Below are 23,478 nucleotides of genomic sequence, written 5' to 3'. Positions count from 1 at the left end.
CACCATGTGGACGGGGCTCTTCCCGGCCAAGCCCTTGGGGACTTCCAGGACTGTGATCTCCCCACCATGGCTGATTAAGCAGGGACCCTTCGTGAAGTGGAGTCTCTGGTCCCCTCCAAGTCATAGCTAGACAGGGACTCAGGCACTGCCAGGCCTGGCTGATTATTCACTGGATGAGGAGACAGGCCCAGAGAGGGGCAGGAACCTGCCTGAGGTCACCCAGCAGGCTCCAGAGGTTTCGGTCTTGGATTCTCCCTGCTCATCCCTGGATGTAGTGCTGCTGCGGGCGTGGGGCTGTGCTGGGGGCTGTGGAGAGCAGGGGGCTTGTACCAGGACCCCAGTGAGCCAGTGAGGGTGGCGCGCTCGCTGTGGGGCAGACTGTTGGTACGGGGTGGCCATCCACTGGGGTGCGGGGAGGAACAGCTTCCCTGAAGAGGAGGTGGCGGGAGGAACAGCTTCCCTGAGGAAGAGGTGGCGGTGCTGTGTGACCTGGGCCTTGAAGGACAGGTCCATTGTCAACAGAACATTTTGGGAGTGGAGCCTAGAGGGAGAAAATTTGTTGAAATTCAGAGATTCCCCTCCCCCTACAAATACACACCAAATCAGACGCCTTTGACCAGATCTGAATTTGGCTGTCAGAGATTTCCATTGTAGCCGAGCACTTGGGGAACCTTCCAAGTGCTGCCTCTGCTCTCCCCAGCCTGCCTGCCTCAGTTTCCCCAGCCCTGGGCCCGTGTCGCTGTCGCCATCACCTGGGCGCCCTCTAGTGGAGGAATCAGATTATGCACCCCGGGGCTTGGAGCAGGAGTCAGGAGGGGCTCCTGTCCTTCATTGAAACGTTGGATGCCGGGATCCTGGAACAGTCTCTGCATTCCTCCTGGCAAGAGCCAGAGCCTGGGCACAGGGGACTGTCTGTTGTTTGAAGGCTGCAGCCTTGCAGGGCACTCAGGAGACCTGGCAGTTGGCTGCAGGGCCAGGTCTAGGGGCCAGGGTATCAGGGATGCTCTGGGCTGGTTCAGCCCCGGGCCCCTTTGCAGATTGTGACCTGGGCCCTGTGCAGGGGCATGGCCACAGGACGCTGGGAGGGATCTCTGACTCTGACCTTCTTGGCTCTGTACATCCTTGAGACCAGAAAGGTCTGGAACAAATGAGTAGACGATGCCCTAACCTGGGGAGGGAGCCACATCCTGACCCCAGCAACCTCGGGAAGGATCTGTCAGGATTATGGGGCACCCTGGGGGCCCCAAGTCTGCGTGGGTCTCCACTTGCAATTTCTGCAGGAAGCTCTGATGAATCCCAACTGGGGGTCCTAGGACACAGTCAGAAATGCTGATGCCGCTGTGTGTGGAGCCTCGGGCCCTGGGGTCAGGAGCATGTGGAGGGTGGGCCACGGGGGTTCAGAAGAGAATCCTGTAATCCCCCACCCCCTAAACTGAGAAGCCCACTGGAGGGCCATGGCTGAAAGGTCGGGGGGTCTCCGTGTGTCCTGTGGCGTGGGTGGTGAGGAGTCCTTGGGTTTGCACGCCGCTGGGCCTGAGCGGCAGGACCCTGTCCACAGCTGATCCCTGGGCCCTGCTGCTCAGATGCTCTCAGAGTGTTGCTGTGGCCACCGAGGGAGCCTGAGTTGAGCTTCTCTTGTGCCGGTTGTACGCCGTCAGGTCACGGTGGTGAGTTAGGCAGGGCACAGATGCCTGGAGCAGAGAGAACTCTCCTTGGGGATTTAACACATGCAAGTCTTGAGGGCTGGCAAATCCTGCCCTCAGCTAGAGAGGGGGCTTTTATTTGAGACCAGAATCACCTGAGCATCCACCTGTCCCCAGCTGTGTCCAGCCTGTCTGCAAGGACATCCTGAGAGGACCAGGCTTTCCCCTCATCCACCTGCCTAAGTGCCGCTCTGAACCCTGTCCACCTATGCCGTGGAGGGGTGTGGCCTCAAGCTGCTCAGCCAGCAGCAGGCTTGGCCCTGGGGTGCAGCAGAGACCCAGGTGGCTGTGGGGTGGGTGCTTCGTGGCGTGGTTCTGAAACTTAGTTGGAAGTGTGTGGACAGTGCGTTGCCTGTTCTCTGTGGGACCCTATTTAGAAACGAGGTCTGAGTTACTGGGGGTCATCGCTATGTTCTGATGGCCCAGCTGTGTGGAGGCCGCGGTGGAGCCCCATCCAAGGAGCCGGGGCCCTGGGTCTAGCCGTGACCAGAACGCATGCCCCGGAGGTGTTTCTGGTCTCGCACCTGTGTTGCCTGGTGTATCACGTGGTCATGAAACTCTGTGTTAGCTCTTGGTGTTCCTGAAAGTGCCCCCGGGTCTTAGGCCTCAGAACCAGGGTTTCCCTTCATCTCGGTGGCCCGGGAGCATCTGGGCAGTTGAGCAAAGAGGGCGATTCACTTGACGGGTGCGTCTGGCCCTGCCTAGGAGCCCCCCGGGCACGGTGCTGGGGCCTGAAGCTGCCCTCGGTGGTGGAGGGGAGGGAGAGATGAAGTGGTGTCGACCTGGGCAGGAAGGATGAGCCCCTGCAAGGTGGGCGTGCTGGGGACACTGAGCAGCATGGCCAGCAGCTGGGTCTGCAGCCTGGTACCCGGAGGGACTTGTGGTTGGGGCTGGTTTGTGGCCAGGAGAGGGGCTGGCAGGAAACCAGGGGGACTGTGAGGCAGCTGCCACCCAGCAGTTGAAGCCCGATGGCCTGGCTGTGTGGCTCTCAGCTGCATGCATAACCTCTCTGTGCCTCAGTTCTCTCACCTGTAAAATGAGGAAACAAACAGTGCCAGCCTCCCAGAGGTGTCATGAGGATGAACGAGTGACCATGTAGCATGGGCTGATTGTGTGTCACCTTAACATCACCAGCCTTTGCAAGGAGAGCCCTGGGGGCCTGGCTGAGTCTTTCCCTCGCCCGGCCCACCCCAGGCCTAGTCTTGTGCCTGCTGCAGGCCCTTGACCCCTGATCCCACTGCACCTGTCTCCACAGGAGCCGAGGAGGTGCTGCTGCTGGCCCGGCGGACGGACCTACGGAGGATCTCGCTGGACACGCCGGACTTCACCGACATCGTCCTGCAGGTGGACGACATCCGGCACGCCATTGCCATCGACTACGACCCACTAGAGGGCTACGTCTACTGGACGGATGATGAGGTGCGGGCCATCCGCAGGGCGTACCTGGACGGGTCTGGGGCGCAGACGCTGGTCAACACCGAGATCAACGACCCTGATGGCATCGCAGTCGACTGGGTGGCCCGAAACCTCTACTGGACCGACACGGGCACGGACCGCATCGAGGTGACGCGCCTCAATGGCACCTCCCGCAAGATCCTGGTGTCGGAGGACCTGGATGAGCCCCGAGCCATCGCACTGCACCCCGTGATGGGGTAAGACGGGCGGGGGCCGGGGCCTGGAGCCAGGGCCAGGCCAAGCACAGGCGAGAGGGAGATTGACCTGGACCTGTCATTCTGGAACACTGTCTTGCATCAGAACCCGGAGGAGGGCTTGTTAAAACACCGGCAGCTCGGCCCCACCCCCAGAGCGGTGATTCAGGAGCTCCAGGGCGGGGCTGAAGACTTGGGTTTCTAACAAGCACCCTGGTGGTCTGGTGCTGCTGCTGGGTCCATGCATAGAAAGCCCTGGAGACCTGGAGTGAGCCCTTTGTTCCCCTGGCTTCAGTTTCCTCATCTGTAGAATGGAACGGTCCACCGGGTTGATTTCCAGGATGACAGTAGTGACAGTAAGGGCAGCCTCTGTGACACTGACCACAGTACAGCAGTACAGGCCAGGCCTCTTTTTTTTTGAGATGGAGTCTCACTGTGTCGCCCAGGCTGGAGTGCAGTGGTGCGATCTCAGCTCACTACAACCTCTGCCTCCTGGGCTCAAGTGATTCTTCTGCCTCAGCCTCCCGAGTAGCTGGGATTACAGGCACCTGCCACCGTGCTCGGCTAATGTTTGTATTTTTGGTAGAGATGGGGTTTCACCATCTTGGCCAGGCTGGTCTCAAACTCCTGACCTCAGGTGATCCACCTGCCTCAGCCTCCCAAAGTGCTGGGATTACAAGCATGACCCACCACGCCCGGTCAGGCCAGGCCTCTTTTAACACTTTGCACACCATGGGTCTTTTCATCCAGGGGGATAGGTACAGTTGTACAGTTGAGGACACTGAAGCCCAGAGAGGCTCAGGGACTTGCCCAGGGTCACACAGCAGGATGTGGCAGGTGTGGGGCTGGGCCTGGCAGTGTGGCTCCAGCTTTCTAGCATAGAAGTCTGTGAAAGCAGAGAGTCTGTTGGTCAGTAGGGGAGCCTTTCTGAGACCCGCCCCAGTGGCTCAGAGGGTAGTAGCCAGGGGCCTTCTTGGGGGCTCATAACCCAGAACACTGAATGGGAAAACCCTGATGGAGGAGGCACAGTGGAGCTGTGGGTGCCGATGGGAAATCCCAGAGGAGCTGGGAGGTCAGTAGCGGTTCTGCCCTCTGTGGAGCACTTATTGGGCACCAGGTGTGTTTCCAGGTTCATGGCCCTGGGACCTGAAGCTCAGAAGGTGAAGTAACTTGCCCAGGGCGCCCGTCGGGCAGCGGCGGGCAGAGGATTTGCGGGCTGTGGAGCCTGTGCTCGTGGCCCGGCCCTGGGGGTTGTGAGTGTGCTGGCCGGGGAGCTTTTCCTGCAAGTGGACTGGTGTCTAGGAGCCAGCATGTCAGGCAGCAGGCAGCGGGAGCACAGCAGGCAGAGGGCAGGGCTCGAGCAGCCCTCCGTGGACCCTGGGGCACGGAGGCATGTGGGAAAGGGCTGCTCCATGGCAGTGGCTGAAGGGCTGGGTTGTGCCCCGAGAAGGGCGGATGAGGGTGAGAAGTGGGGTCCCCAGGGGCTTTAGCAAGAGGCACAGGAACTGGTTGCCAGCTACAGTGAAGGGAACATGGCCCTGAGGTCAGGAGCTTGGTTAAGTCACTGTCTACGTGGGCCTCGGTGTCCTCCTCTGTGAAAGAGGAAGGGATGGGGAAGCTGACTCCAAGGTCCCTCCTAGCCCTGGTTTCATGAGTCTGAGGATCCCAGGGAAATGGGCTTGGCAGTCTGACCTGTGAGGTCGTGGGGTCCAGGGAGGGGCACCGAGCTGGAAGCGGGAGGCAAGAGGGGCTGGCTGGCTGGGTCAGACACAGCTAAAGCAGAGGCTGTGACCTGGGGCCTCAGAACCTCCACCCCTGAGCTGCCACCCCAGGATCTGGGTTCCCTCCTTGAGGGGCCCCAGGGAACAAGTCACCTGTCCTTTGCATAGGGGAGCCCTTCAGCTATGTGCAGAAGGTTCTGCTCTGCCTCTTCCTCTAGGTGCTCAGCTCCTCCAGCCCGCCAGTCAGACGTGAGGCTGCCCCAGACCTGGGCAGGGTCATTTCTGTCCACTGACCTTTGGGATGAGAGATGAGCTCCTGACCCCTGAGAGTCCAAGGGCTGGTGCGGTGAGGCCTGCACAGGGTGGAAGCCCAGGGACTCTGGTCACTGGGCTTGCCGCTGGCATGCTCAGTCCTCCAGCACTTACTGACACCAGCATCTACTGACACCAACATTTACAAACACCGACATTGACCGACACCGGCATTTACCAACACTGTTTACCAACACTGACATCTACCGACACCGACATTTACCGACACCAACATTTACCAACACGGACGTTTACCGACACCAACATTGACCGACACTGACATTTACCGACACCGACATTTACCAACACTGACACTTACTGACACCGACATTTACCAACACTGACATCTACTGACACTGGCATCTACCGACACTGACATTTACCAATACCAACATTTGCCAACATTGACATTTACCAACACTGACATCTACTGACATGGCATCCACCAACACCGACATTTACCAATGCCAGCATCTACTGACACCAATATTTACCAACACTGACATTTATCAACACCAACATTTACTGACACTGACATTTACTGACACCAACATTTACCAACACCAAAATTTACCAACACCGAAATTTACTGACACCGACATTTACCAACACCGATGTTTGACGTTTACTGACACCGACATTTACCCACACTGATATTTACCGACACTGATATTTACCAACACTCACATCTACTGACACTGGCATCTACCAACACCGACATTTACCAACACTGATATTTACCAACACTGACATCTACTGACACAGGTATCTACTGACACCAACACCAGCATCTACCAACACCGACATTTACCGACACCAGCGTTTACTGACACCGACGTTTACCAACACTGACGTTTACCAATATTGACATTTACCAACACTCACATCTACTGACACTGGCATCTACCGACACTGACATCTACTGACACCGACATCTACCGACACCGACCTCAACCAACATTGACATTTACCGACACTGACATCTACTGACATGGCATCTACTGACGCTGACATTTACCAACACCAGTATCTACCGACACTGACATTTACCAACGCCAGCATCTACCAACGCCGATATTTACCAACACTGACATTTACCAACATTGACATTTACCAACACTGACATCTACTTACACTGGCATCTACCAACACTGACATTTACCAACACCAACATTTACCAGCACTGATATTTACCAACACTGACATCTACTGACACTGGCATCTACCACTGACACCGACGCCAGCATCTACCAACACCGACATTTACCAACACTGACATTGACCAACACTGACATTTACTGACACTGATATCTACTGACACTGGCATCTACTGACACTGACATTTACCAACACCAGCATCTACCAACACCAACATTTACCAACACTGACATTTACCAACACCGGCATTTACCAACACCGATGTTTACCAACGCCAACGTTTACCAACGCCAGCATCTACCAACACCGACTTTTACCGACACCAACATTTACCGACACTGACATTCACTGACACTGACATCTACCGATACTGGCATCTACCGACACTGACATTTACCAACGCCAGCATCTACCGACACCGACGTTTACTAACACCGACATTTACCAGCACCGACATTTACCGACACCAATATTTACTGACATCAATATTTACCCATGTGATGGGGGCCGGCTTGGGGGCAGGCCTTGTTCTTGGCACTGGGGACCAGTGCAGAGACCAGACAGACTCATGGGGTCTTGGACTTCTGCTTCTTCTCCAGCCTCATGTACTGGACAGACTGGGGAGAGAACCCTAAAATCGAGTGTGCCAACCTGGATGGGCAGGAGCGGCGTGTACTGGTCAATGCCTCCCTTGGGTGGCCCAACGGCCTGGCCCTGGACCTGCAGGAAGGGAAGCTCTACTGGGGAGACGCCAAGACAGACAAGATCGAGGTGAGGCTCCCATGGACGTGTTTGATCCAGGAGGCCTGGCCCTGCCCGGCTGTCCCTGGGCTCCCGAGAGGCCAGGCCCGGCCACCACCTGCAGCCAGACATACATATCGGCGAGGCACCGATGGGTGCCTGTGCTCTGCTATTTGGCCACATGGAATGCTTGAGAAAATAGTTACAATACTTTCTGACAAAAATGCCTTGAGAGGGTAGCGCTACACAACGTCCTGTGGTTGTGTAAGATGTTACCATTCGGCCGGGCGCCTGTAGTCACAGCTACTTGGAGACTGAAGTGGGAGGATTGCTGGAGTCCAAGAGTTTGAGGCCAGCCCGGGCAAAGGGGACACAGGTTTTGCACTGCTTTTGCCACTTGCCGTGAGACTTAAATTATTTCACAATACAACATTAAGACAAAAAATTAATCACATATCCACTGCCCTGCTTAAGACAGAAAACATGGGTGTTGTTGAAGCCAGAGGCAGCTGCTGGCCTGAGTTTGGTGACTGGTTCCCAAGCAGTTGAAGGCAGTTTTGTTTTTCCATAGATGTCTGTTCTCCCTATGCTGGGTGCAGCCTCGCCCTGCCGCTGTCGTTGGGTTTCAGTAGCGTCGTCCCGTGGACACAGCCTCGCCCTGCCGCTGTGGTCGGGTTTCAGTGGCGTCGTCCCGTGGGCGTGCTTTGGCAGCTTGCTTTTTGCTCACCTGTGGAGCCTCTCTTGAGCTTTTTTGTTTGTCTTTTGTTTGTTTTTGTTTGATTTTGTTTGATTGATTGTTTGTTTTTGTTGTCGTTGTTGTTGCCCAGGCTGGAGTGCAGTGGCGCGATATCAGCTCACTGCAACCTCCGCCTCCCGGGTTCATGCCATTCTCCTGCCTCAGCCTCCGCATAGCTGGGATTACAGGCGCCCGCCACCACGCCCGGCTATTTTTGTATTTTTAGTAGAGACGGGGTTTCACCATGTTGGCCAGGCTGGTCTGGAACTCCTGGTCTCACATGATCCACCTGCCTCGGCCTCCCAAAGTGTTGGGATTACAGGCATGAGCCACTGCGCCAGCCTCTATTGAGCATATTTTGAGGTGCTCTTGGTGCCAGTGATATGTTACATGTGTCCCCATCGCACCATCGTCACCCATTGAGGTGACATTGGTGCCTGTCCTCGGGGTGCCTCTCCTCGGTGTCTCTTCTCAGGGTGGACGCCTCCCTCTCTTTCCAGCAGCTTCTGAAGGATTTTCCTGAGCCGCATCAGTCCTTGTTGACGTCACCATCGGGGTCACCTTTGCTCTCCTCAGGCTCCCAGGGGAGGCCCGAATCAGGCAGCTTGCAGGGCAGGGCAGGATGGAGAACACGAGTGTGTGTCTGTGTTGCAGGATTTCAGACCCTGCTTCTGAGCGGGAGGAGTCTCAGCACCTTCAGGGTGGGGAACCCAGGGATAGGGGAAGCTGAGTGGATGCCGTTCCCACGAAAACCCTAGAAGCTGCAGGTGTGGCCATTTCCTGCTGGAGCTCCTTGTAAATGTTTTGTTTTTGGCAAGGCCCATGTTTGCGGGCCGCTGAGGATGATTTGCCTTCACGCATCCCCGCTACCCGTGGGAGCAGGTCAGGGACTCACGGGTCTGTGGCACACCAGGCCTGTGACAGGCGTTGTTCCGTGTACTGTCTGTGGCACACCAGGCCTGTGACAGGCGTTGTTCTGTGTACTGTCTCAGCAGTGGTTTTCTTGAGACATGGTCTTGCTCGCTCACCCAGGCTGGAGTGCAGTGGCGCGATCACGGCTCACTGTAGCCTCAATCTCCCTGGGCTCAGGTGATCTTGACGCCTCAGCCTCTGAGTAGCTGGGACTACAGACACATACCACCACACCCAGCTAGTTTTTGTGTTTTTTTTTTTTTGTAGAAATGGGGTTTCACCGTGGTGCCCAAGCTGAAACTCCTGAGGCACAAGCGATCCACCTGCCTCGGCCTCCCAAAGTGCCGGGATGACAGGCATGAGCCACCACACCCAGCTCAATGATTTTCTTTATTGTGGTAAAATAAACATAGCACAAAATTGATGATTTTAACCATTTTGAAGTGAACAGTTCAGGCTGGGCATGGTGGCTCACGCTTGTAATCCCAGTACTTTGGGAGGCTGAGGTGGGCGGATCACCTGAGGTCAGGAGTTCGAGACCAGCCTGGCCAACATGATGAAACTCAGTCTCTACTAAAAATCCAAAAATTAGCTGGGCATGGTGGCAGGTGCCTGTAGTCCCAGCTACTCGGGAGGCTGAGGCAGGAGAATCGCTTGAGCCCGGGAGGTGGAGGCTGCAGTGATCTGAGATCACGCCACTGCACTCCAGCCTGGGCGACAGAGCAAGACTCTGTCTTGAAAAATAAATAAATAAAAAATTGTTAAAAAGTGAACAATTCAGGGCATTTAGTATGAGGACAATGTAGTGCAGGTATCTCTGCTACTATCTACTTGTAGAACACTTTCTTCTGCCCTGAAGGGAAACCCCATGCCCGCCGGCACTCACGCCCATTCTCCCTTCTTTCCCAGCCTCTGTCAACCACTAATCTACTTTCTGTCTCTGGGGGTTCACTTTTTCTGGACGTTTTGTGTGACTGGAATCCTGCAATATGTGGCCCCTGCATGTTGCTTCTTTCCATAGCGTTGTGTTTTCCAGATTCATCCCCACATTGTCACACGTTATCAGAACCTCATTCCTGACTGGGTGCAGTGGGTTAGGCCTGTAATCCTAACACTCTGGGAGGCCAAGGCGGGACGATCACTTGAGGCAGGAGTTTGAGACCAGCCTGGCCAGCCTAGCAAGACCCCAGCTACCAAAGATTTTAAAAGTTAACCAAACATGGTGGTGTGCACTTGTGGTTCCAGCTACCTGGGAGGCTGAGGTGGGAGGATCGCTTAAGCCCAGGAGGTCAAGGCTGCAATGAGCTATGATCGCACCACTGCACTCCAGCCTGGGCAACAGAGGAAGACCCTGTCTAAAGAAAAAACAGCAAATAAAGTTCCTTCCTTTTTGTGGCTGGATGACATCCCATTGTATGGCCAGAGCACATTTTGTTTGTCTCTGGTGGGCAGTGGTTTCCACCTTTTGTCTCCTATGAATAATGCTGCTGTGAACATTTGAATTCAAGTTTTTGTTTGAACACCTGTTGTGAATTATTTGGATATATGGGTAGAGGTAGGATTGCTGAGTCCTATGGTAATGTTAGGTTTGACTTACTGAGGAGCCATTAAACTGTTTTCAACAGTGGCTGCGCCGTTCTGCATCCCCACCGGCAGTGTGTGAGGGTTCTGACTTTACCTCCTCACAAACGCTTCTTTTCCATTAAAAAAAATATTCAGCCGGGTGCGCTGGCTCATGCCTGTAATCCCAGCACTTTGGGAGGCTGAGGCGGGCAGATCACCTGAGGTCAGGAGTTTGAGACGAGCCTGGCCAACATGGTGTAACCCCGTCTCTACCAAAAATATAAAAATTAGCCGGGCGTGGCGGCAGGTGCCTGTAATCCCAGCTGCTTGGGAGGCTGAGGCAGGAGAATCACTTGAACCCGGGAGGCGGAGGTTGCAGTGAGCCAAGATCGCGCCACTACACTCCGGCCTGGGCGACAAGAGTGAAACTCCATCTAAAATAAAACAAAAATAAAAATAAATAAAAATGTATAAAAACATTCATCACAGCCAGCCTAGTGGGTGTCCCATGTGGCTTTGCCTTGCATTTCCCTGATAACTAGGATGCTGAGCGTCTTGTCCCAGGCTTGCCACACCTCAGCACTTTGAGATACGTCTCACAGTCCCCATTTGCGAACGAGAAATGAGGTTTAGGGAACAGCAGCTTTTGTCATGTCACACAGCGAGCAGGGGGTCTCTGGGCCGTCTGACCCCACAGCCGACCAAGCTCCAATCCTTACCACTTCCTAGTGTTGTGGATGTAGCCCAGGGTGCTCCCACATTTTTCAGATGAGAACACCAAAGCTCAAAACAGGAGCGTTTTGTCCACATTGGATACACGATGTCTGTGGTTTGATCCTGAAGTCACTTTATTATCTCAGTGGTCCAGACTGGAGTAGGATGGGGGGGTTCTGGGGAATGGGGAAGGCATCTCAGGTGAAAGGAAGGAATTCCACATTCTCCATACTGTCCTTGGGAAGTTAGAAGACTCAGAGGATCTGGCAAAGTCAGACAAAGCAAGAAGAGAAATGAAGTCAGGAGGAAGCGGAGCTGTCCAGGAACAGGGGGGTCGCAGGAGCTCACCCCCAGGAACTGCGCTTGCTGGGGCCTTCGTGTCACAACGACGTGAGCACTGCGTGTTGATTACCCACTTTTTTTTTTTTTTTTTTTTTTTGAGGCGGAATCTCTCTCTGTCGCCCAGGCTAGAGTGCAGTGGCGTGATCTCGGCTCACTGGCCAAGCTCCACCTCCCGGGTTCACGCCATTCTCCTGCCTCAGCCTCCCACATCGCTGGGACTACAGGCGCCCGCCATCACGCCCGGCTATTTTTTTGTATTTTTAGTAGAGACGGGATTTCACTATGTTAGCCAGGATGGTCTCGATCTCCTGATCTCATGATCCACCCGTCTCGGCCTCCCAAAGTGCTGGGATTACAGGTGTGAGCCACCGTGCCCGGCCCGATTTCCCACTTTAAGAATCTGTCTATACATCCTCAAAGCCCTATACGCAGTGCTGGGTTGCTATAGGGAATATGAGGCTTACAGGCCGTGGTGCTGGACACACAGAAGGGATGGAGGTCAGGAGGTAGAAGGGCAGAGAGAGGGAACAGGCGGGGGTCACGTCCTTGGCTTTCAAAATAGGCCAGGGAAAGACACCCTGTGAGCATGGCAGGACAGGAAAGCAAGATTGGAACACATTGAGAGCAACCGAGGTGGCTGGGTGTGGTGGCTCACTCCTGTAATCCCAACACTTTGGAAAGCTGAGGTGGGTGGATTGCTTGAGGCCAGGAGTTCAAGACCAGCCTGGCCAACATGGTGAAACCCCGTCTCTACTAAAAATACAAAAATTAGCCAGGCGTGATGGTGCACACCTGTAATCCCAGCTGCTTGGGAGGCTGAGGCAGGAGAATCGCTTGAACCTGGGAGGCGGAGGTTGCAGTGAGCCGAGATCCCGCTACTGCACTCCAGCCTGGGCGACAGAGTGAGACTCCATCTCAAAAAAAAAAAAAAAAAAAAAAGGACCAACCGAGGAATTGAAGTGGGGGTGTCACAGTAGCAGAAGGGGGGTCATGGAGCAGGCCACCCTGCGGTCACGCACTGGAAGCTCATTACCTGACGATTTGGAGCTCATCGCTGGAGGCCTAAGGAGAGATACTGAAGGATGAAGAGTGATGGCACGAGGCACGGGTGTCTTTGGTGGCTGGAACTTGGGCACTGCTGGGGTGCCTCACTGCAGGCCTTCTCAGGGCCCTTCATATGCTTACACAAGCTGTTTCTAAGAGGGGGATACATCGCATAGGCATTTTCAGACTACCTCATCAAGGGTCCCTTTCCCCGCTGTGGCCCTGGTGGCACACTCTCTGGGAATGTGCAAGTGGATGCCGAGACCCGCCCTGCCATCCACCTGCACGTCCAGAGCTGACTTAGCCTCGAGATTCCTGCCGGCACCTCCTGCCCCGGGACACCTCGGATGTGCCCATGGAGGTGCTGGCTCTGTGTTTTCTGCTGGAGTTTGGTGCGTCTTTTCCTCCTGCAAGTGGGCTCCGCTCCTGGGTATGTTCTCAGGCTTCTGCGAGTCATGGCCGCTTCTCAGGTCCTTGCCCAGCGCCAGGAGCAAATCCTCCTGGCACTTTGTTCAGGGGTGGATGCGCCAGTGTTCCTGCTGTGGACCCCCATCTCACATGAGGGTCTTGGGCCTGCAGGCGCATTCAGCAAACACCCACTGAGCGTGCAGTGTGTGCCAGCTGCGTCCCAGGCAATGGCGGGGACAGTGGCTGCTGCTGGGGTTGTGGTGGCTTCTGGGGACTGGGGACAGCTGAGGTGCAAGGAGCCATGGCTCTTTGAGGGTGCAGTTGGACTCCAGGTGGAAGGGATGGTTGGGGGAGGTATAAATGGGGTCAGGGAGAAGACACATTTGGAACAATGGGAACATTTCTAAGATGCTATGTCAGGAGGCAACGAAGCGGCCAACCCAGGTAATGAGGAGCCCACACCAGCCCTGGTCGTGTTTTGCCGCTCACCTTTGCTGGGGAGTGGTGGGAGAAGAGGATTCCATTCCACGCGGTGGCATGCGCAGCTGGGCTCTGGAGCTGGGCGCTGGGAGGAAGGTGCTTGCTGGGGGCTAGCCGGGCCCTGCCTTTGAACACAAAATCAGGCTCCAGGTTTTCAGCTCCCAGTGCATGAGAGGACTTCACGGGCAGCTGTGGCTGATCCCTTGATGAATTGGGAGAAGAACAAAGGTCTGTGAAATGAGGTTTCATGTAGATGGCATTAGAGACGCCCACAACAGATTTACAGAGTGGAGCGGAGACAGCGGATGGGTCTGGGAGGCCCCTCCTGCTGGCCTTGTCTGTGACAGCTGTCCTGGGAATCAGCTTCCAGGCCGCCCCAGCAGCCTGACTGACACACACAGGGGTTTTAGCCCCATCCTGTGACCAGCTGTTGCCATCATCAGTGACAGCTGGGAGTGGCGGTGGCTCCAGCCCTGAGTGCCCTCCCCACCTGCTGGGGCCCACCCAGGGCAGTCCTGACACCTGCGGGTTGCTTGGAACCACATTCAAGTCCTGCCCCACCGCGTGTGAGGCCCGAGTGGTCGTGGGCTGAGGTCCCCTGGATGCGGCCCCACCTCCCTTCTGCTTCGCATAGGTGCCTCTTCTCACCGTTTTTCCAGCCTCCTGGTCTAGGAATTCCAGTGTTGTGCTGGCTTTGCCCCGGGACACCTCCTTAGCCCCCTTCCCGAGTCTAGATCCCCGGGGGTTGGAAGTTCTGGAACCTGGGACACCTGCAGCCACACTCAGCTTCTCCTGTGAGCCTCCAGCATGTCCCCTCAGGACCAAGCCCACACGTTCTTGCCTCCCCGCCTACCTGGGCTCAGCCAGGGGAAGGCCTGGCTGGGAGCATCTCCCCCCTGCCCTGCCCCTCTCCCCTCTACCCTGCCCTTCTCCCCTCTGCCCTGCCCTTCTCCCCCCTGCCCTGCCCTTCTCCCCTCTGCCCTGCCCTTCTCCCCTCTGCCCTTCTCCCCTCTCCCCCCTGCCCTGCCCCTCTCCCCTCTGCCCTGCCCCTCTCCCCTCTGCCCTGCCCTTCTCCCCTCTGCCCTGCCCTTCTCCCCTCTCCCCCCTGCCCTGCCCTTCTCCCCTCTGCCCTGCCCTTCTCCCCTCTGCCCTGCCCTTCTCCCCTCTGCCCTGCCCCTCTACCCCCTGCCCTGCCCCTCTCCCCCCTGCCCGGCCCCTCTCCCCCCTGCCCTGCCCCTCTCCCCCCTGCCCTGCCCTTCTCCCCTCTGCCCTGCCCTTCTCCCCCCTGCCCTGCCCTTCTCCCCTCTGCCCTGCCCTTCTCCCCCCTGCCCTGCCCCTCTCCCCCTGCCCTGCCCTTCTCCCCCCTGCCCTGCCCTTCTCCCCCCTGCCCTGCCCTTCTCCCCCCTGCCCTGCCCTTCTCCCCCCTGCCCTGCCCTTCTCCCCTCTGCCCTCCCCTTCTCCCCCCTGCCCTGCCCCTCTCCCCCTGCCCTGCCCTTCTCCCCCCTGCCCTGCCCCCTCCCCCCTGCCCTGCCCCCTCCCCCCTGCCCTGCCCCTCTCCCCTCTGCCCTGCCCTTCTCCCCCCTGCCCTGCCCCTCTCCCCCCTGCCCTGCCCCTCTCCCCCCTGCCCTCCCCTTCTCCCCCCTGCCCTCCCCTTCTCCCCCCTGCCCTGCCCCTCTCCCCCCTGCCCTGCCTCTCTCCCCCCTGCCCTGCCCTTCTCCCCCCTGCCCTCCCCCTCTCCCCCCGGCCCTGCCCCTCTCCCCCCTGCCCTGCCCCTCTCCCCTCGGCCCTGCCCCTCTCCCCTCGGCCCTGCCCCTCTCCCCTCGGCCCTGCCCCTCTCCCGTCGGCCCTGCCCCTCTCCCCTCGGCCCTGCCCCTCTCCCCTCGGCCCTGCCCCTCTCCCCTCGGCCCTGCCCCTCTCCCCTCGGCCCTGCCCCTCTCCCCTCGGCCCTCCCCCTCTCCCCTCGGCCCTCCCCCTCTCCCCTCGGCCCTCCCCCTCCCCTCTGCCCTCCCCCTCTCCCCTCTGCCCTCCCCCTCTCCCCTCTGCCCTCCCCCTCTCCCCTCTGCCCTGCCCCTCTCCCCTCTGCCCTGCCCTTCTCCCCTCTGCCCTCCCGCTCTCCCCTCTGCCCTCCCCTCTCCCCTCTGCCCTCCCCTCTCCCCTCTGCCCTCCCCCTCTCCCCTCTGCCCTGCCCTTCTCCCCTCTGCCCTCCCCTTCTCCCCTCTGCCCTCCCCTTCTCCCCTCTGCCCTGCCCCTCTCCCGTCTGCCCTGCCCCCTCCCTTCTGCCCTGTCCTTCTCCCCTCTACCCTCCCCTTCTCCCCTCTGCCCTGCCCTTCTCCCCTCTGCCCTGCCCTTCTCCCCCCTGCTCTGCCCCTCTCCCTCTGCCCTGCCCTTCTCCCCTCTGCCCTGCCCCTCCCTTCTGCCCTGTCCTTCTCCCCTCTACCCTCCCCTTCTCCCGTCTGCTCTGCCATGGCTTTTATATCCTGTGCCACAAGACACGGCTGTGTGTGAAAGTGGCAGGGTCTGGCACCTCTGCGGGTCTCCGAGGCCCACGCTCCAGTGCTGCTCTTCCCACCCGCTGGCCGTGCCCTCATGCTGGAGGGACAGCCCAGCCCTCTCCCGAACCCCAGCCCCATGTGCCCAGCTGCCCCCGGCCCTCTCCCCTGGAAGCCTGGGTCACTCCAGCCGTATGCCATGGTGGCGACATCCTGCCTCCTTGGCATCCCAGGGAAGGTCTTCTTTCCAAATGGCGACACCTGGTCCCTGCCTGGAGGCTGGAAGCTGTGGCCCTTCTATGCCCCTCCAGGGTCTGTGCGTTTGGTTGGCCCAAGTTCCCATCACCGTCGTCATCATCACCATCATCATTGTCATTTCGCTTGTCTGTGAGCCGGCCTGGTCTCCCAGAGCAGAGACCCTCTGAGGTCCAGCCTGAGTTGGGGTCTCCATGCTGACCCCTGATGGGGACTCGGGGGACATACCAGGTCTGGGTCAGGAGTGACCCCCAAACCTCATGCCCTTTGACAGGCACCGCTGACTTCTGCTAAGTGGGTGGAGGTGACATCACTCACAGCAGGAGTGATGGGACAGGGTCTGTTGGCTGCACTGTGCTCCCAGGGATCTGGGGAGAGGCTATACCCCTGGGCTTTGGCACTGCAGAGCCGTGTGTGTGTGTGTGTGTGTGTGTGTGCGCACACGCGCACATATGTATAAGATCTTTTTTTATTACGTGAAGCAAGATAACTGTTGCCGTTTCCTTTTGGGTTTTGCATTTGACAGAGTGGGATACTTCTTCCCTCAGACAACAGAACTCTCCCCTTTGAACGCATGCTGTCAGAGGGTGGGTCTTGAGCTCATGTCTGTTTGCACAACCGAGTCAGAGGAAACACAGGGTTCTTCGTAAAAACACTGCACAGCAGGCGACTGTGCAGAGTCAGCCTGCAGAACGGTGGCAGCCCTGCCCCTCAGAGCACAGCTAGGGTGGGCTGCTTTGGGATCTCCCGTCCTTCCCTCCCAGCTGGCAGCCAGCGGCTGGCACATTCCTTGGTGTTCTGGTCAGAGGGGCGCGCGCCTGTTCTGCTCACCCTGGGAATGGGACAGAAGCTGGCAGCTCGGAGAGGACAGGGCTGGACACTTTGATGGCCTCTGGCTGGACCATCTCATTGTCGTCAGACACAGCCTCTCGGGTCTAGTTTCATTTCCTGAAAAACAAGTGCGCAGAACTCCTAGAGCAGGAGTCGAGAGCTACGGCCCCCGGGCCAGATCCAGCCCTGCCACCTGTTTTTACACCATGCTCAAGCTGAGTAGTTTTTACATTTTTTAATTACTTGAAAAAAAAATCAAAAGGAGGTTTCATGACCCATGAAAATTATATGGAATTCAAAATTCAGTGTCCATAAATAATTTCTTGAGACAGGGTCTCGCTCTGTCACCCAGGCTGGAGTGCAGTGCTAGGGCTCGCTGTACCTACCCTTGACCTCCCAGACTCAAGCGATCCTCCTGCCTCAGCCTTGTGAGTAGCTGGGACTACAGGTGCGTGCCACCAAGCCTGGCTAATTTTTTTTTATTTTTAGTAAAGACAAGGTCTTTCTATGTTGCCCAGGCTGTTTTTGAACTCCATCTTGGCCTCCCAAAGTGCTGGGATTATAGGCTCGAGGCACGGAGCCCAGCCTGTTTTTGTTTTTTCACTGATAAAGTTTTGCTGGGTGTGGTAGTGTGTGCCTATAGCTATTTGGGAGGCTGAGTGGGAGGATTACCTAAGCCCAGAAGTTTGAGGCTGGGCTCAAGTGATCGGGAGGTGAACTATGATCATGTCATTGCATTCCAGCCTGGGTGACAGAGCAGGACCTTATCTCTAAAAAAAAATATTTAAAAAGCATTGGGTGTGGTGGCTCACGCCTGTGGTCCCAGCTACTTAGGCAGCTGAGGTGGGAGGATCGCTTGAGCCCAGGAGTTTGAGGTTGCAGCGAGCCAAGATCGCATCACTACACTCCAGCCTGGGTGACAGAGCCCAGACCCTGCCTCTTTAAAAAAAAAACAACAAAAAAAAAACATGTATTGGAACACAGCCATGCCTGTTCAGTCACGTGCTCTCCATGCTGCTTTCTGCTCCAGAGACCCTTATGGCCTGAAAGCTGAAAATATTTTCTATCCTTTACAAAAAAGTTTGCTGACCTCTGTCCTGGAAAATTCATCTCCCAAGTTCTCTTCCGGCGCTGGCGTTCCTGGGTGTCCTAAATTTGGCCCCTGTTATTTCTGAACTCTGTTTTGGCCCTGTTCCCTCCCGGGAGCCAGGACGGGCACGTTCTCTGTGTCTTGTCCCCTGACGCCCAGAGGCTTGGCTTGGCTCAGGCATTCTTGGAAAGATCTGGCTCCAGGAAAGGCGGAGGCCTCCTGAGTCGGCCCAGAGGGAACCTGCCCCAGGTCTGGGGGAGGCCTGACCCAGCAGAGTGGCTTTTGCCGATGGGTTGGGCCGGTCATGGTGTGCTGAAAGTTGTCCTCAGAAGGCCACTTTGGGATTCCTTCCTCCAGTAATAGAGCAACTGAGAACTGCTCATTGCGAGCCTGATGTTTTCCCAGTTGGTGGGTCCACAGGGTGTCCCGGGATTCTGGAATCTGAGTGGAAAGTAGGGAGCTTAGGGGAGTGTCCTGGGTTCTGGAATCCAGGTGGAAAGTGGTGAGGTTCAGGGAGTGGCTTCTGAGCCACCATAGGGGTCTCTGTGGGAGGCTCTGCCCATCCAGGAGATTCCGCAGGCCCTGCCAGCCCAGAGCCAGCGTCTTGCGCTTGCCGAGGCTACAGCCAGCCCCAGCCGGGTGGAACAGCCCGTGGCCTCCTCTCACTTTGTTTTGGGGCCATCTGGGAGTGTGGAGCAAGGGTAGAGAGGGAGGAAGTGGCTGCCGGCCGCTGCCCAGCACCCTTGTTTGCCTTGGGCCCTCTGTGGGCTCCTTTTTACTGCTCTTCAGTGAAGCCAGGTAAATGGACTTCCTCGCCTCACTTCAGTTCAGCATGTCTGGAAATTTGGTTATTAAAATTAAGAAAGTGTGGAAATAGAGCAAGAAGAGAAAAATCTCTCCAAGAGATAATAGTGACCTCTGGGCTGGGCGTGGTGGCTCATGCCTGTAATCCCAGTACTTTGGGAGGTTGAGGCGGGCAGATCACCTGAGGTTGGGAGTTTGTGACCGGCCTGACCAACATGGAGAAACCCCATCTCTACTAAAAATAAATAAATAAATAAATAAATAAATAAATAAATAAATAAATACAAAATTAGCCAGGCATGGTGGCGCTTGCCTATAATCCCAGCTAAGGCAGGAGAATCGCTTGAACCTGGGAGGCAGAGGTTGCAGTGAGCCAGGATCACGCCATTGCACTCTAGTCTGGGCAACAAGAGTGAAACTCCGTCTCAAAAAAAATAAATAAATAAAAAATAAAAATAGTGACCTCTGGCCAGGTGCGGCAGCTCATACCCGTAATCCCAGCACTTTGGAAGGAAGGCCGAGATGGGCAGATTGCTTTAGCACAGGAGTTTGAGACCAGCCTGGCCAACATGGTGAAACCCCATCTCTACAAAAATAAAATAAAATTTAACAGATAATAGTGACCTTTTGGTAGATTGAAACCTGGATTGCTTTCTTTTTCTAAATGCTGATTCTTTCCTTTGTGGTGTTTGTGTTCTGTGCTGATGTCCCTCCCCCAGCCCCGTTATTGTGAGTGGAAGAAGGTGCAAGGGTTCCCCCCACTACTGTGAGCTCCTCCTCTCACGCTGGGTGTCCTTGGAGAAGCCTGCGCTTCCTCATTGTACGCCAGGGCCGGGTTCCTCCCTGGCGTGGTTCTGTGCTGCTGGGATGGAGCCAGCCCCTCAGGTGTTTTCTGAGTGTCACACACAGGTGTGTGCATTCATGGCCTTTGCGTGTCTTCCTGTTGTGGAGGCAAAACGTGAAGAACCCTAGAGGATTTTGGAACCGGGTCTCTGTCACCAGCTGTTCATTGCACACCGGAGCATTCAGGCATGGGTGGAGAACTCGGACTTCCAGGCACGGTCCTAGGGGCTGGTCTAACCGTGTTCCCGCCCACCTGCTTGTCAGAACCGCCTGTTGGGAGCTGTTATCATGATCCTGTACCTGGGCCCGTTGGGGGCTGTTACCATGATCCCATATCTGGGCCCTGGGCCATCCGATTCTGACTTAATTGCTCCAGGTTGGGGTCAGGCCGTTGTTTTCTGTTTTGTTGTTTCCTCTGTGACGTTAGCCACTGGGCTAGTCTGAGCCCCTCAGTTACAGGTGGAGAAACCGAGACCCATGGGGGTGCAAGGACTTGCCGAGGACGCAGAGCCCCTTGGGGGCAGAGCTGAGGCAGGGCCTGGCTTTGGGTCCCAGGGCTGCCAGTCCCCTTCCCGCTCTCCTGGCAGCTCTTTTTTTGAGACAAGGTCTCACCCTGTCACTCAGGCTGGAGTGCAATGGCATGATCTCGGCTCACTGCAGTCTTCACTACCTGCGTTCAAACGATTCTCCTGCCTCAGCCTCCCGAGCAGCTGGGATTACAGGTGCGTGCCGCCATGCCCAGCTCGTTTTTTTAATATTTTTAGTAGAGATGGGGTTTCACCATGTTGGCCAGGCTGATCTCGAACTCCTGACCTCAAATGATCCGCCTGCCTCGGCCTCCCAAAGTGCTAGGATTACAGGCTGGGATTACACTGCGCCTGGCCCTAGCAGCTTTGTCCTGTGCCATCCAACAACAGATGACTGAAGTCTTTGCTTCTTAACGTGCATTCCATCTGCCTTACAGTTTTGCCACCTGCAAAACAGAGGACTTGTCGCTTTTCTGGTAAACTGGAAATGTAATCTGGTAGCAGGAGGCCCGTGGAAGCTTACCTTTAATGGCCTTATGTCTCTTTCATCCTGTCCTGAGAGCCGGAGAACTTGGATGTTGCGCCTAACCCAACCTTCCTGTTAACATACATTTCCGCAGGCTCGTGGATCATCAGAACCACGTCCTATCTCACGCGGCTGTATGCTTCCGTTGGTTCAGGTGTTTTTACCTTGACAGTATTTTCTCCTCTGTGGCTTTTGCGGTGGTTGCTTTTAATCAGCATTGACTCTTCAAGAAAAATATTTAGCTGCTACATCTCAGAGGAGACAGGGTAGAAAGCATCTGAGACCTGCAGGCTTAGACTTAGAACCAGAAGTGCCCTCAGAGTTCATCGGGCCGTGACCCAGTGGGAAATGAGTTCACAGAGAAGCGGGAGAACTTTGCCCCAGGCCCTGCCGTTGCTCATAACTGCCCCAGGTCCTTACATTTGCTCCAGGTCCTGCCCCAGGTCCTGCAGTTGCTCTGTGTGGTGGGTGTGATCTGGAGCCCTCCCCTCATTGCTGCACCTGGGGCAGGCATTGCTAATTGATCCCAGGACTCCTTCCTGCGGAGCACTCCCTGGTTCTCCAGGCAGCCGCTGCCTTGCAGTGGTTCGGGAGAGGACACCTGCTTGCCTGGTCTGTTCCAAATCTTGCTTCTCATCCCAGCACAGGTGGGGGATGCTATGGGAAAGGGATCTTCAGCTGGCCCTGTCACTGCTCTATCAGCTGGGGACGTGGCATCCTAGTGAAAACATCATGGCCGGGCGTGGTGGCTTACACCTGGAATCCCAGCACTTTGGGAGGCTGAGGAAGGTGGATCACTTGAGGTCAGGAGTTCGAGACCAGCCTGGCCAACATGGTGAAACCCCATCTCTACTAAAAATACAAAAATTCGCCAGGCGTGGTGGCAGGCACCTGTAATCCGAGCTACTCGGGAGGCTGAGGCAAGAGAATCGCTTGAACCTGGGAGGCGGAGCTTGCAGTGAGCCGAGATCTTGCCACTGCACTCCAGCCTGGGCAACAGAGGGAGACTCAGTCTCAAAATCTCAAAAAATAAAAGAAAGAAAGCGTCATTTATCCAGCACCCCTGGGGAACCATGATACCTGGTGTTTTATGGTATCTGGCAAGATGCAGGTGAAGTTGAGGCTCTTGGGCATTGAACCCGTCTTGTTTGGGGCAGCTCAGGCCCCAGGCAGGGTCAGGGTTGGCTCTTGTTGGCGTGGCCCTGGCCCATCTAGACCTGTATCTCTCCCGTCCTGCAGGTGATCAACGTTGATGGGACGAAGAGGCGGACCCTCCTGGAGGACAAGCTCCCGCACATTTTCGGGTTCACGCTGCTGGGGGACTTCATCTACTGGACTGACTGGCAGCGCCGCAGCATCGAGCGGGTGCACAAGGTCAAGGCCAGCCGGGACGTCATCATTGACCAGCTGCCCGACCTGATGGGGCTCAAAGCTGTGAACGTGGCCAAGGTCGTCGGTGAGTCCAGGGGGGCCCCAAGCCGTGGCTCAGCCACACAGACTTGCATGAGGAGGAAGTGACGGGTCCATGCCTGGGCATAAGTGTTGAGCTGAGGTGCCCCGCCCTGGGGAAGGGCAGGACTGGAAAGGTGACAGTATCTGGCCAAGGACAGATGGGAAGGGACCAAGGGTGCTGATTAGGAAGTGGTTATGGACTAGGAATGGTTAGAAATTGACTAACATTTGTTGAGCACCTGCTATGTGCCCGGCCCTGGCCGGGAGCCTTCGTGCCCCGAGTGACCCCGTCTGCTAATGTAGTTCCTTGCTTTACTCGCACTGGGGAACGGGAGGCAGAGCCGTGCAACTCACAGGTGCCGAGCTCAGGACTCACTCCTGGGTCTGCCTGGGCTGGGCTGTGCTTGTTGCCCCGTGGCCAACGCATGCACACCTTCCACCTGAAAGCCAGGATCTTCAGGGCGCTCCCCGAGGAGGTCGTTGTCTGGCACAATGATTTGTCTCTTCCTGAAAAGGTGATAGAGTTACACTGGAGAGAGCAGCATCCAGGTGCAGCAGGGACAGGCCTGGGGCTCGCGGGCAGGGGCTCTGTGTCCTGCCGGGGTCCCGCGCTGCACCTGCTTGTCAGAGGCACTCAGTAAATCTTTGCTGATGAAGGATGAGAGGACAGAGGACGTGATGCTTGCTGCTGCATTGCCTGCAGTCCTGGGTGAGATGCCCGGGTTGACTCTGTTCCCCGTCGGGTGGATGTGACGTTAGATCCCCGGCTTTAAAATACGAGGGAGCTGGGAATTGAGGGAGCAGGTTGGGGCAGAAAGGACAGCCCCGCGGAAGCCTGGAGCTGAGGCATTGTGGGCGACCCCTGGAGCAGTGAGTGCTTCCTTCACGGCCTTCATCGCACCCTACAGTCCTCATGCAGGGGATGCAAACGAATTTAGTTTTCCCAGCCTCCTTTAAAAAAGCATTCATGCCAGGGCCAGGGCAGTGCAGTGCCTCACATCTGAAATCCCACTACTTTGGGAGGCTGAGGCAGGCAGATCACTTGAGGTCAGGAGATTGAGACCAGCCTGGCCAACATGGTGAAACCCCGTCTCTACTAAAAGTACAAAAAAAACAAAAAAAATTAGTCCAGGTGTAGTGTCACACGCCTGTAATCCGAGCTACTCGGGAGGCTGAGG

The 23,478-nt window shown here is 56.5% G+C and overlaps 1 protein-coding gene across 5 annotated transcripts in view; it reads left to right on the top strand.

Moving 5' to 3' along the window:
• Window positions 1-23,478, top strand: part of LRP5 (LDL receptor related protein 5) — a 141,880-nt gene that overhangs the window by 72,279 nt on the left and 46,123 nt on the right. For all 5 annotated transcript variants that reach the window (XM_063670817.1, XM_063670818.1, XM_063670816.1 and 2 more), the window contains exons 6-8: window positions 2,959-3,355; window positions 7,143-7,314; window positions 22,088-22,304. In XM_063670817.1, coding sequence (XP_063526887.1) covers window positions 2,959-3,355; window positions 7,143-7,314; window positions 22,088-22,304 — 786 coding nt within the window. The remainder of the gene's footprint in view (window positions 1-2,958; window positions 3,356-7,142; window positions 7,315-22,087; window positions 22,305-23,478) is intronic.

Source organism: Pongo pygmaeus, chromosome 9 (assembly GCF_028885625.2).
Source record: "Pongo pygmaeus isolate AG05252 chromosome 9, NHGRI_mPonPyg2-v2.0_pri, whole genome shotgun sequence".
NCBI lineage: Eukaryota > Metazoa > Chordata > Mammalia > Primates > Hominidae > Pongo > Pongo pygmaeus.
This window is presented reverse-complemented; position numbering and strand designations above follow the sequence as displayed.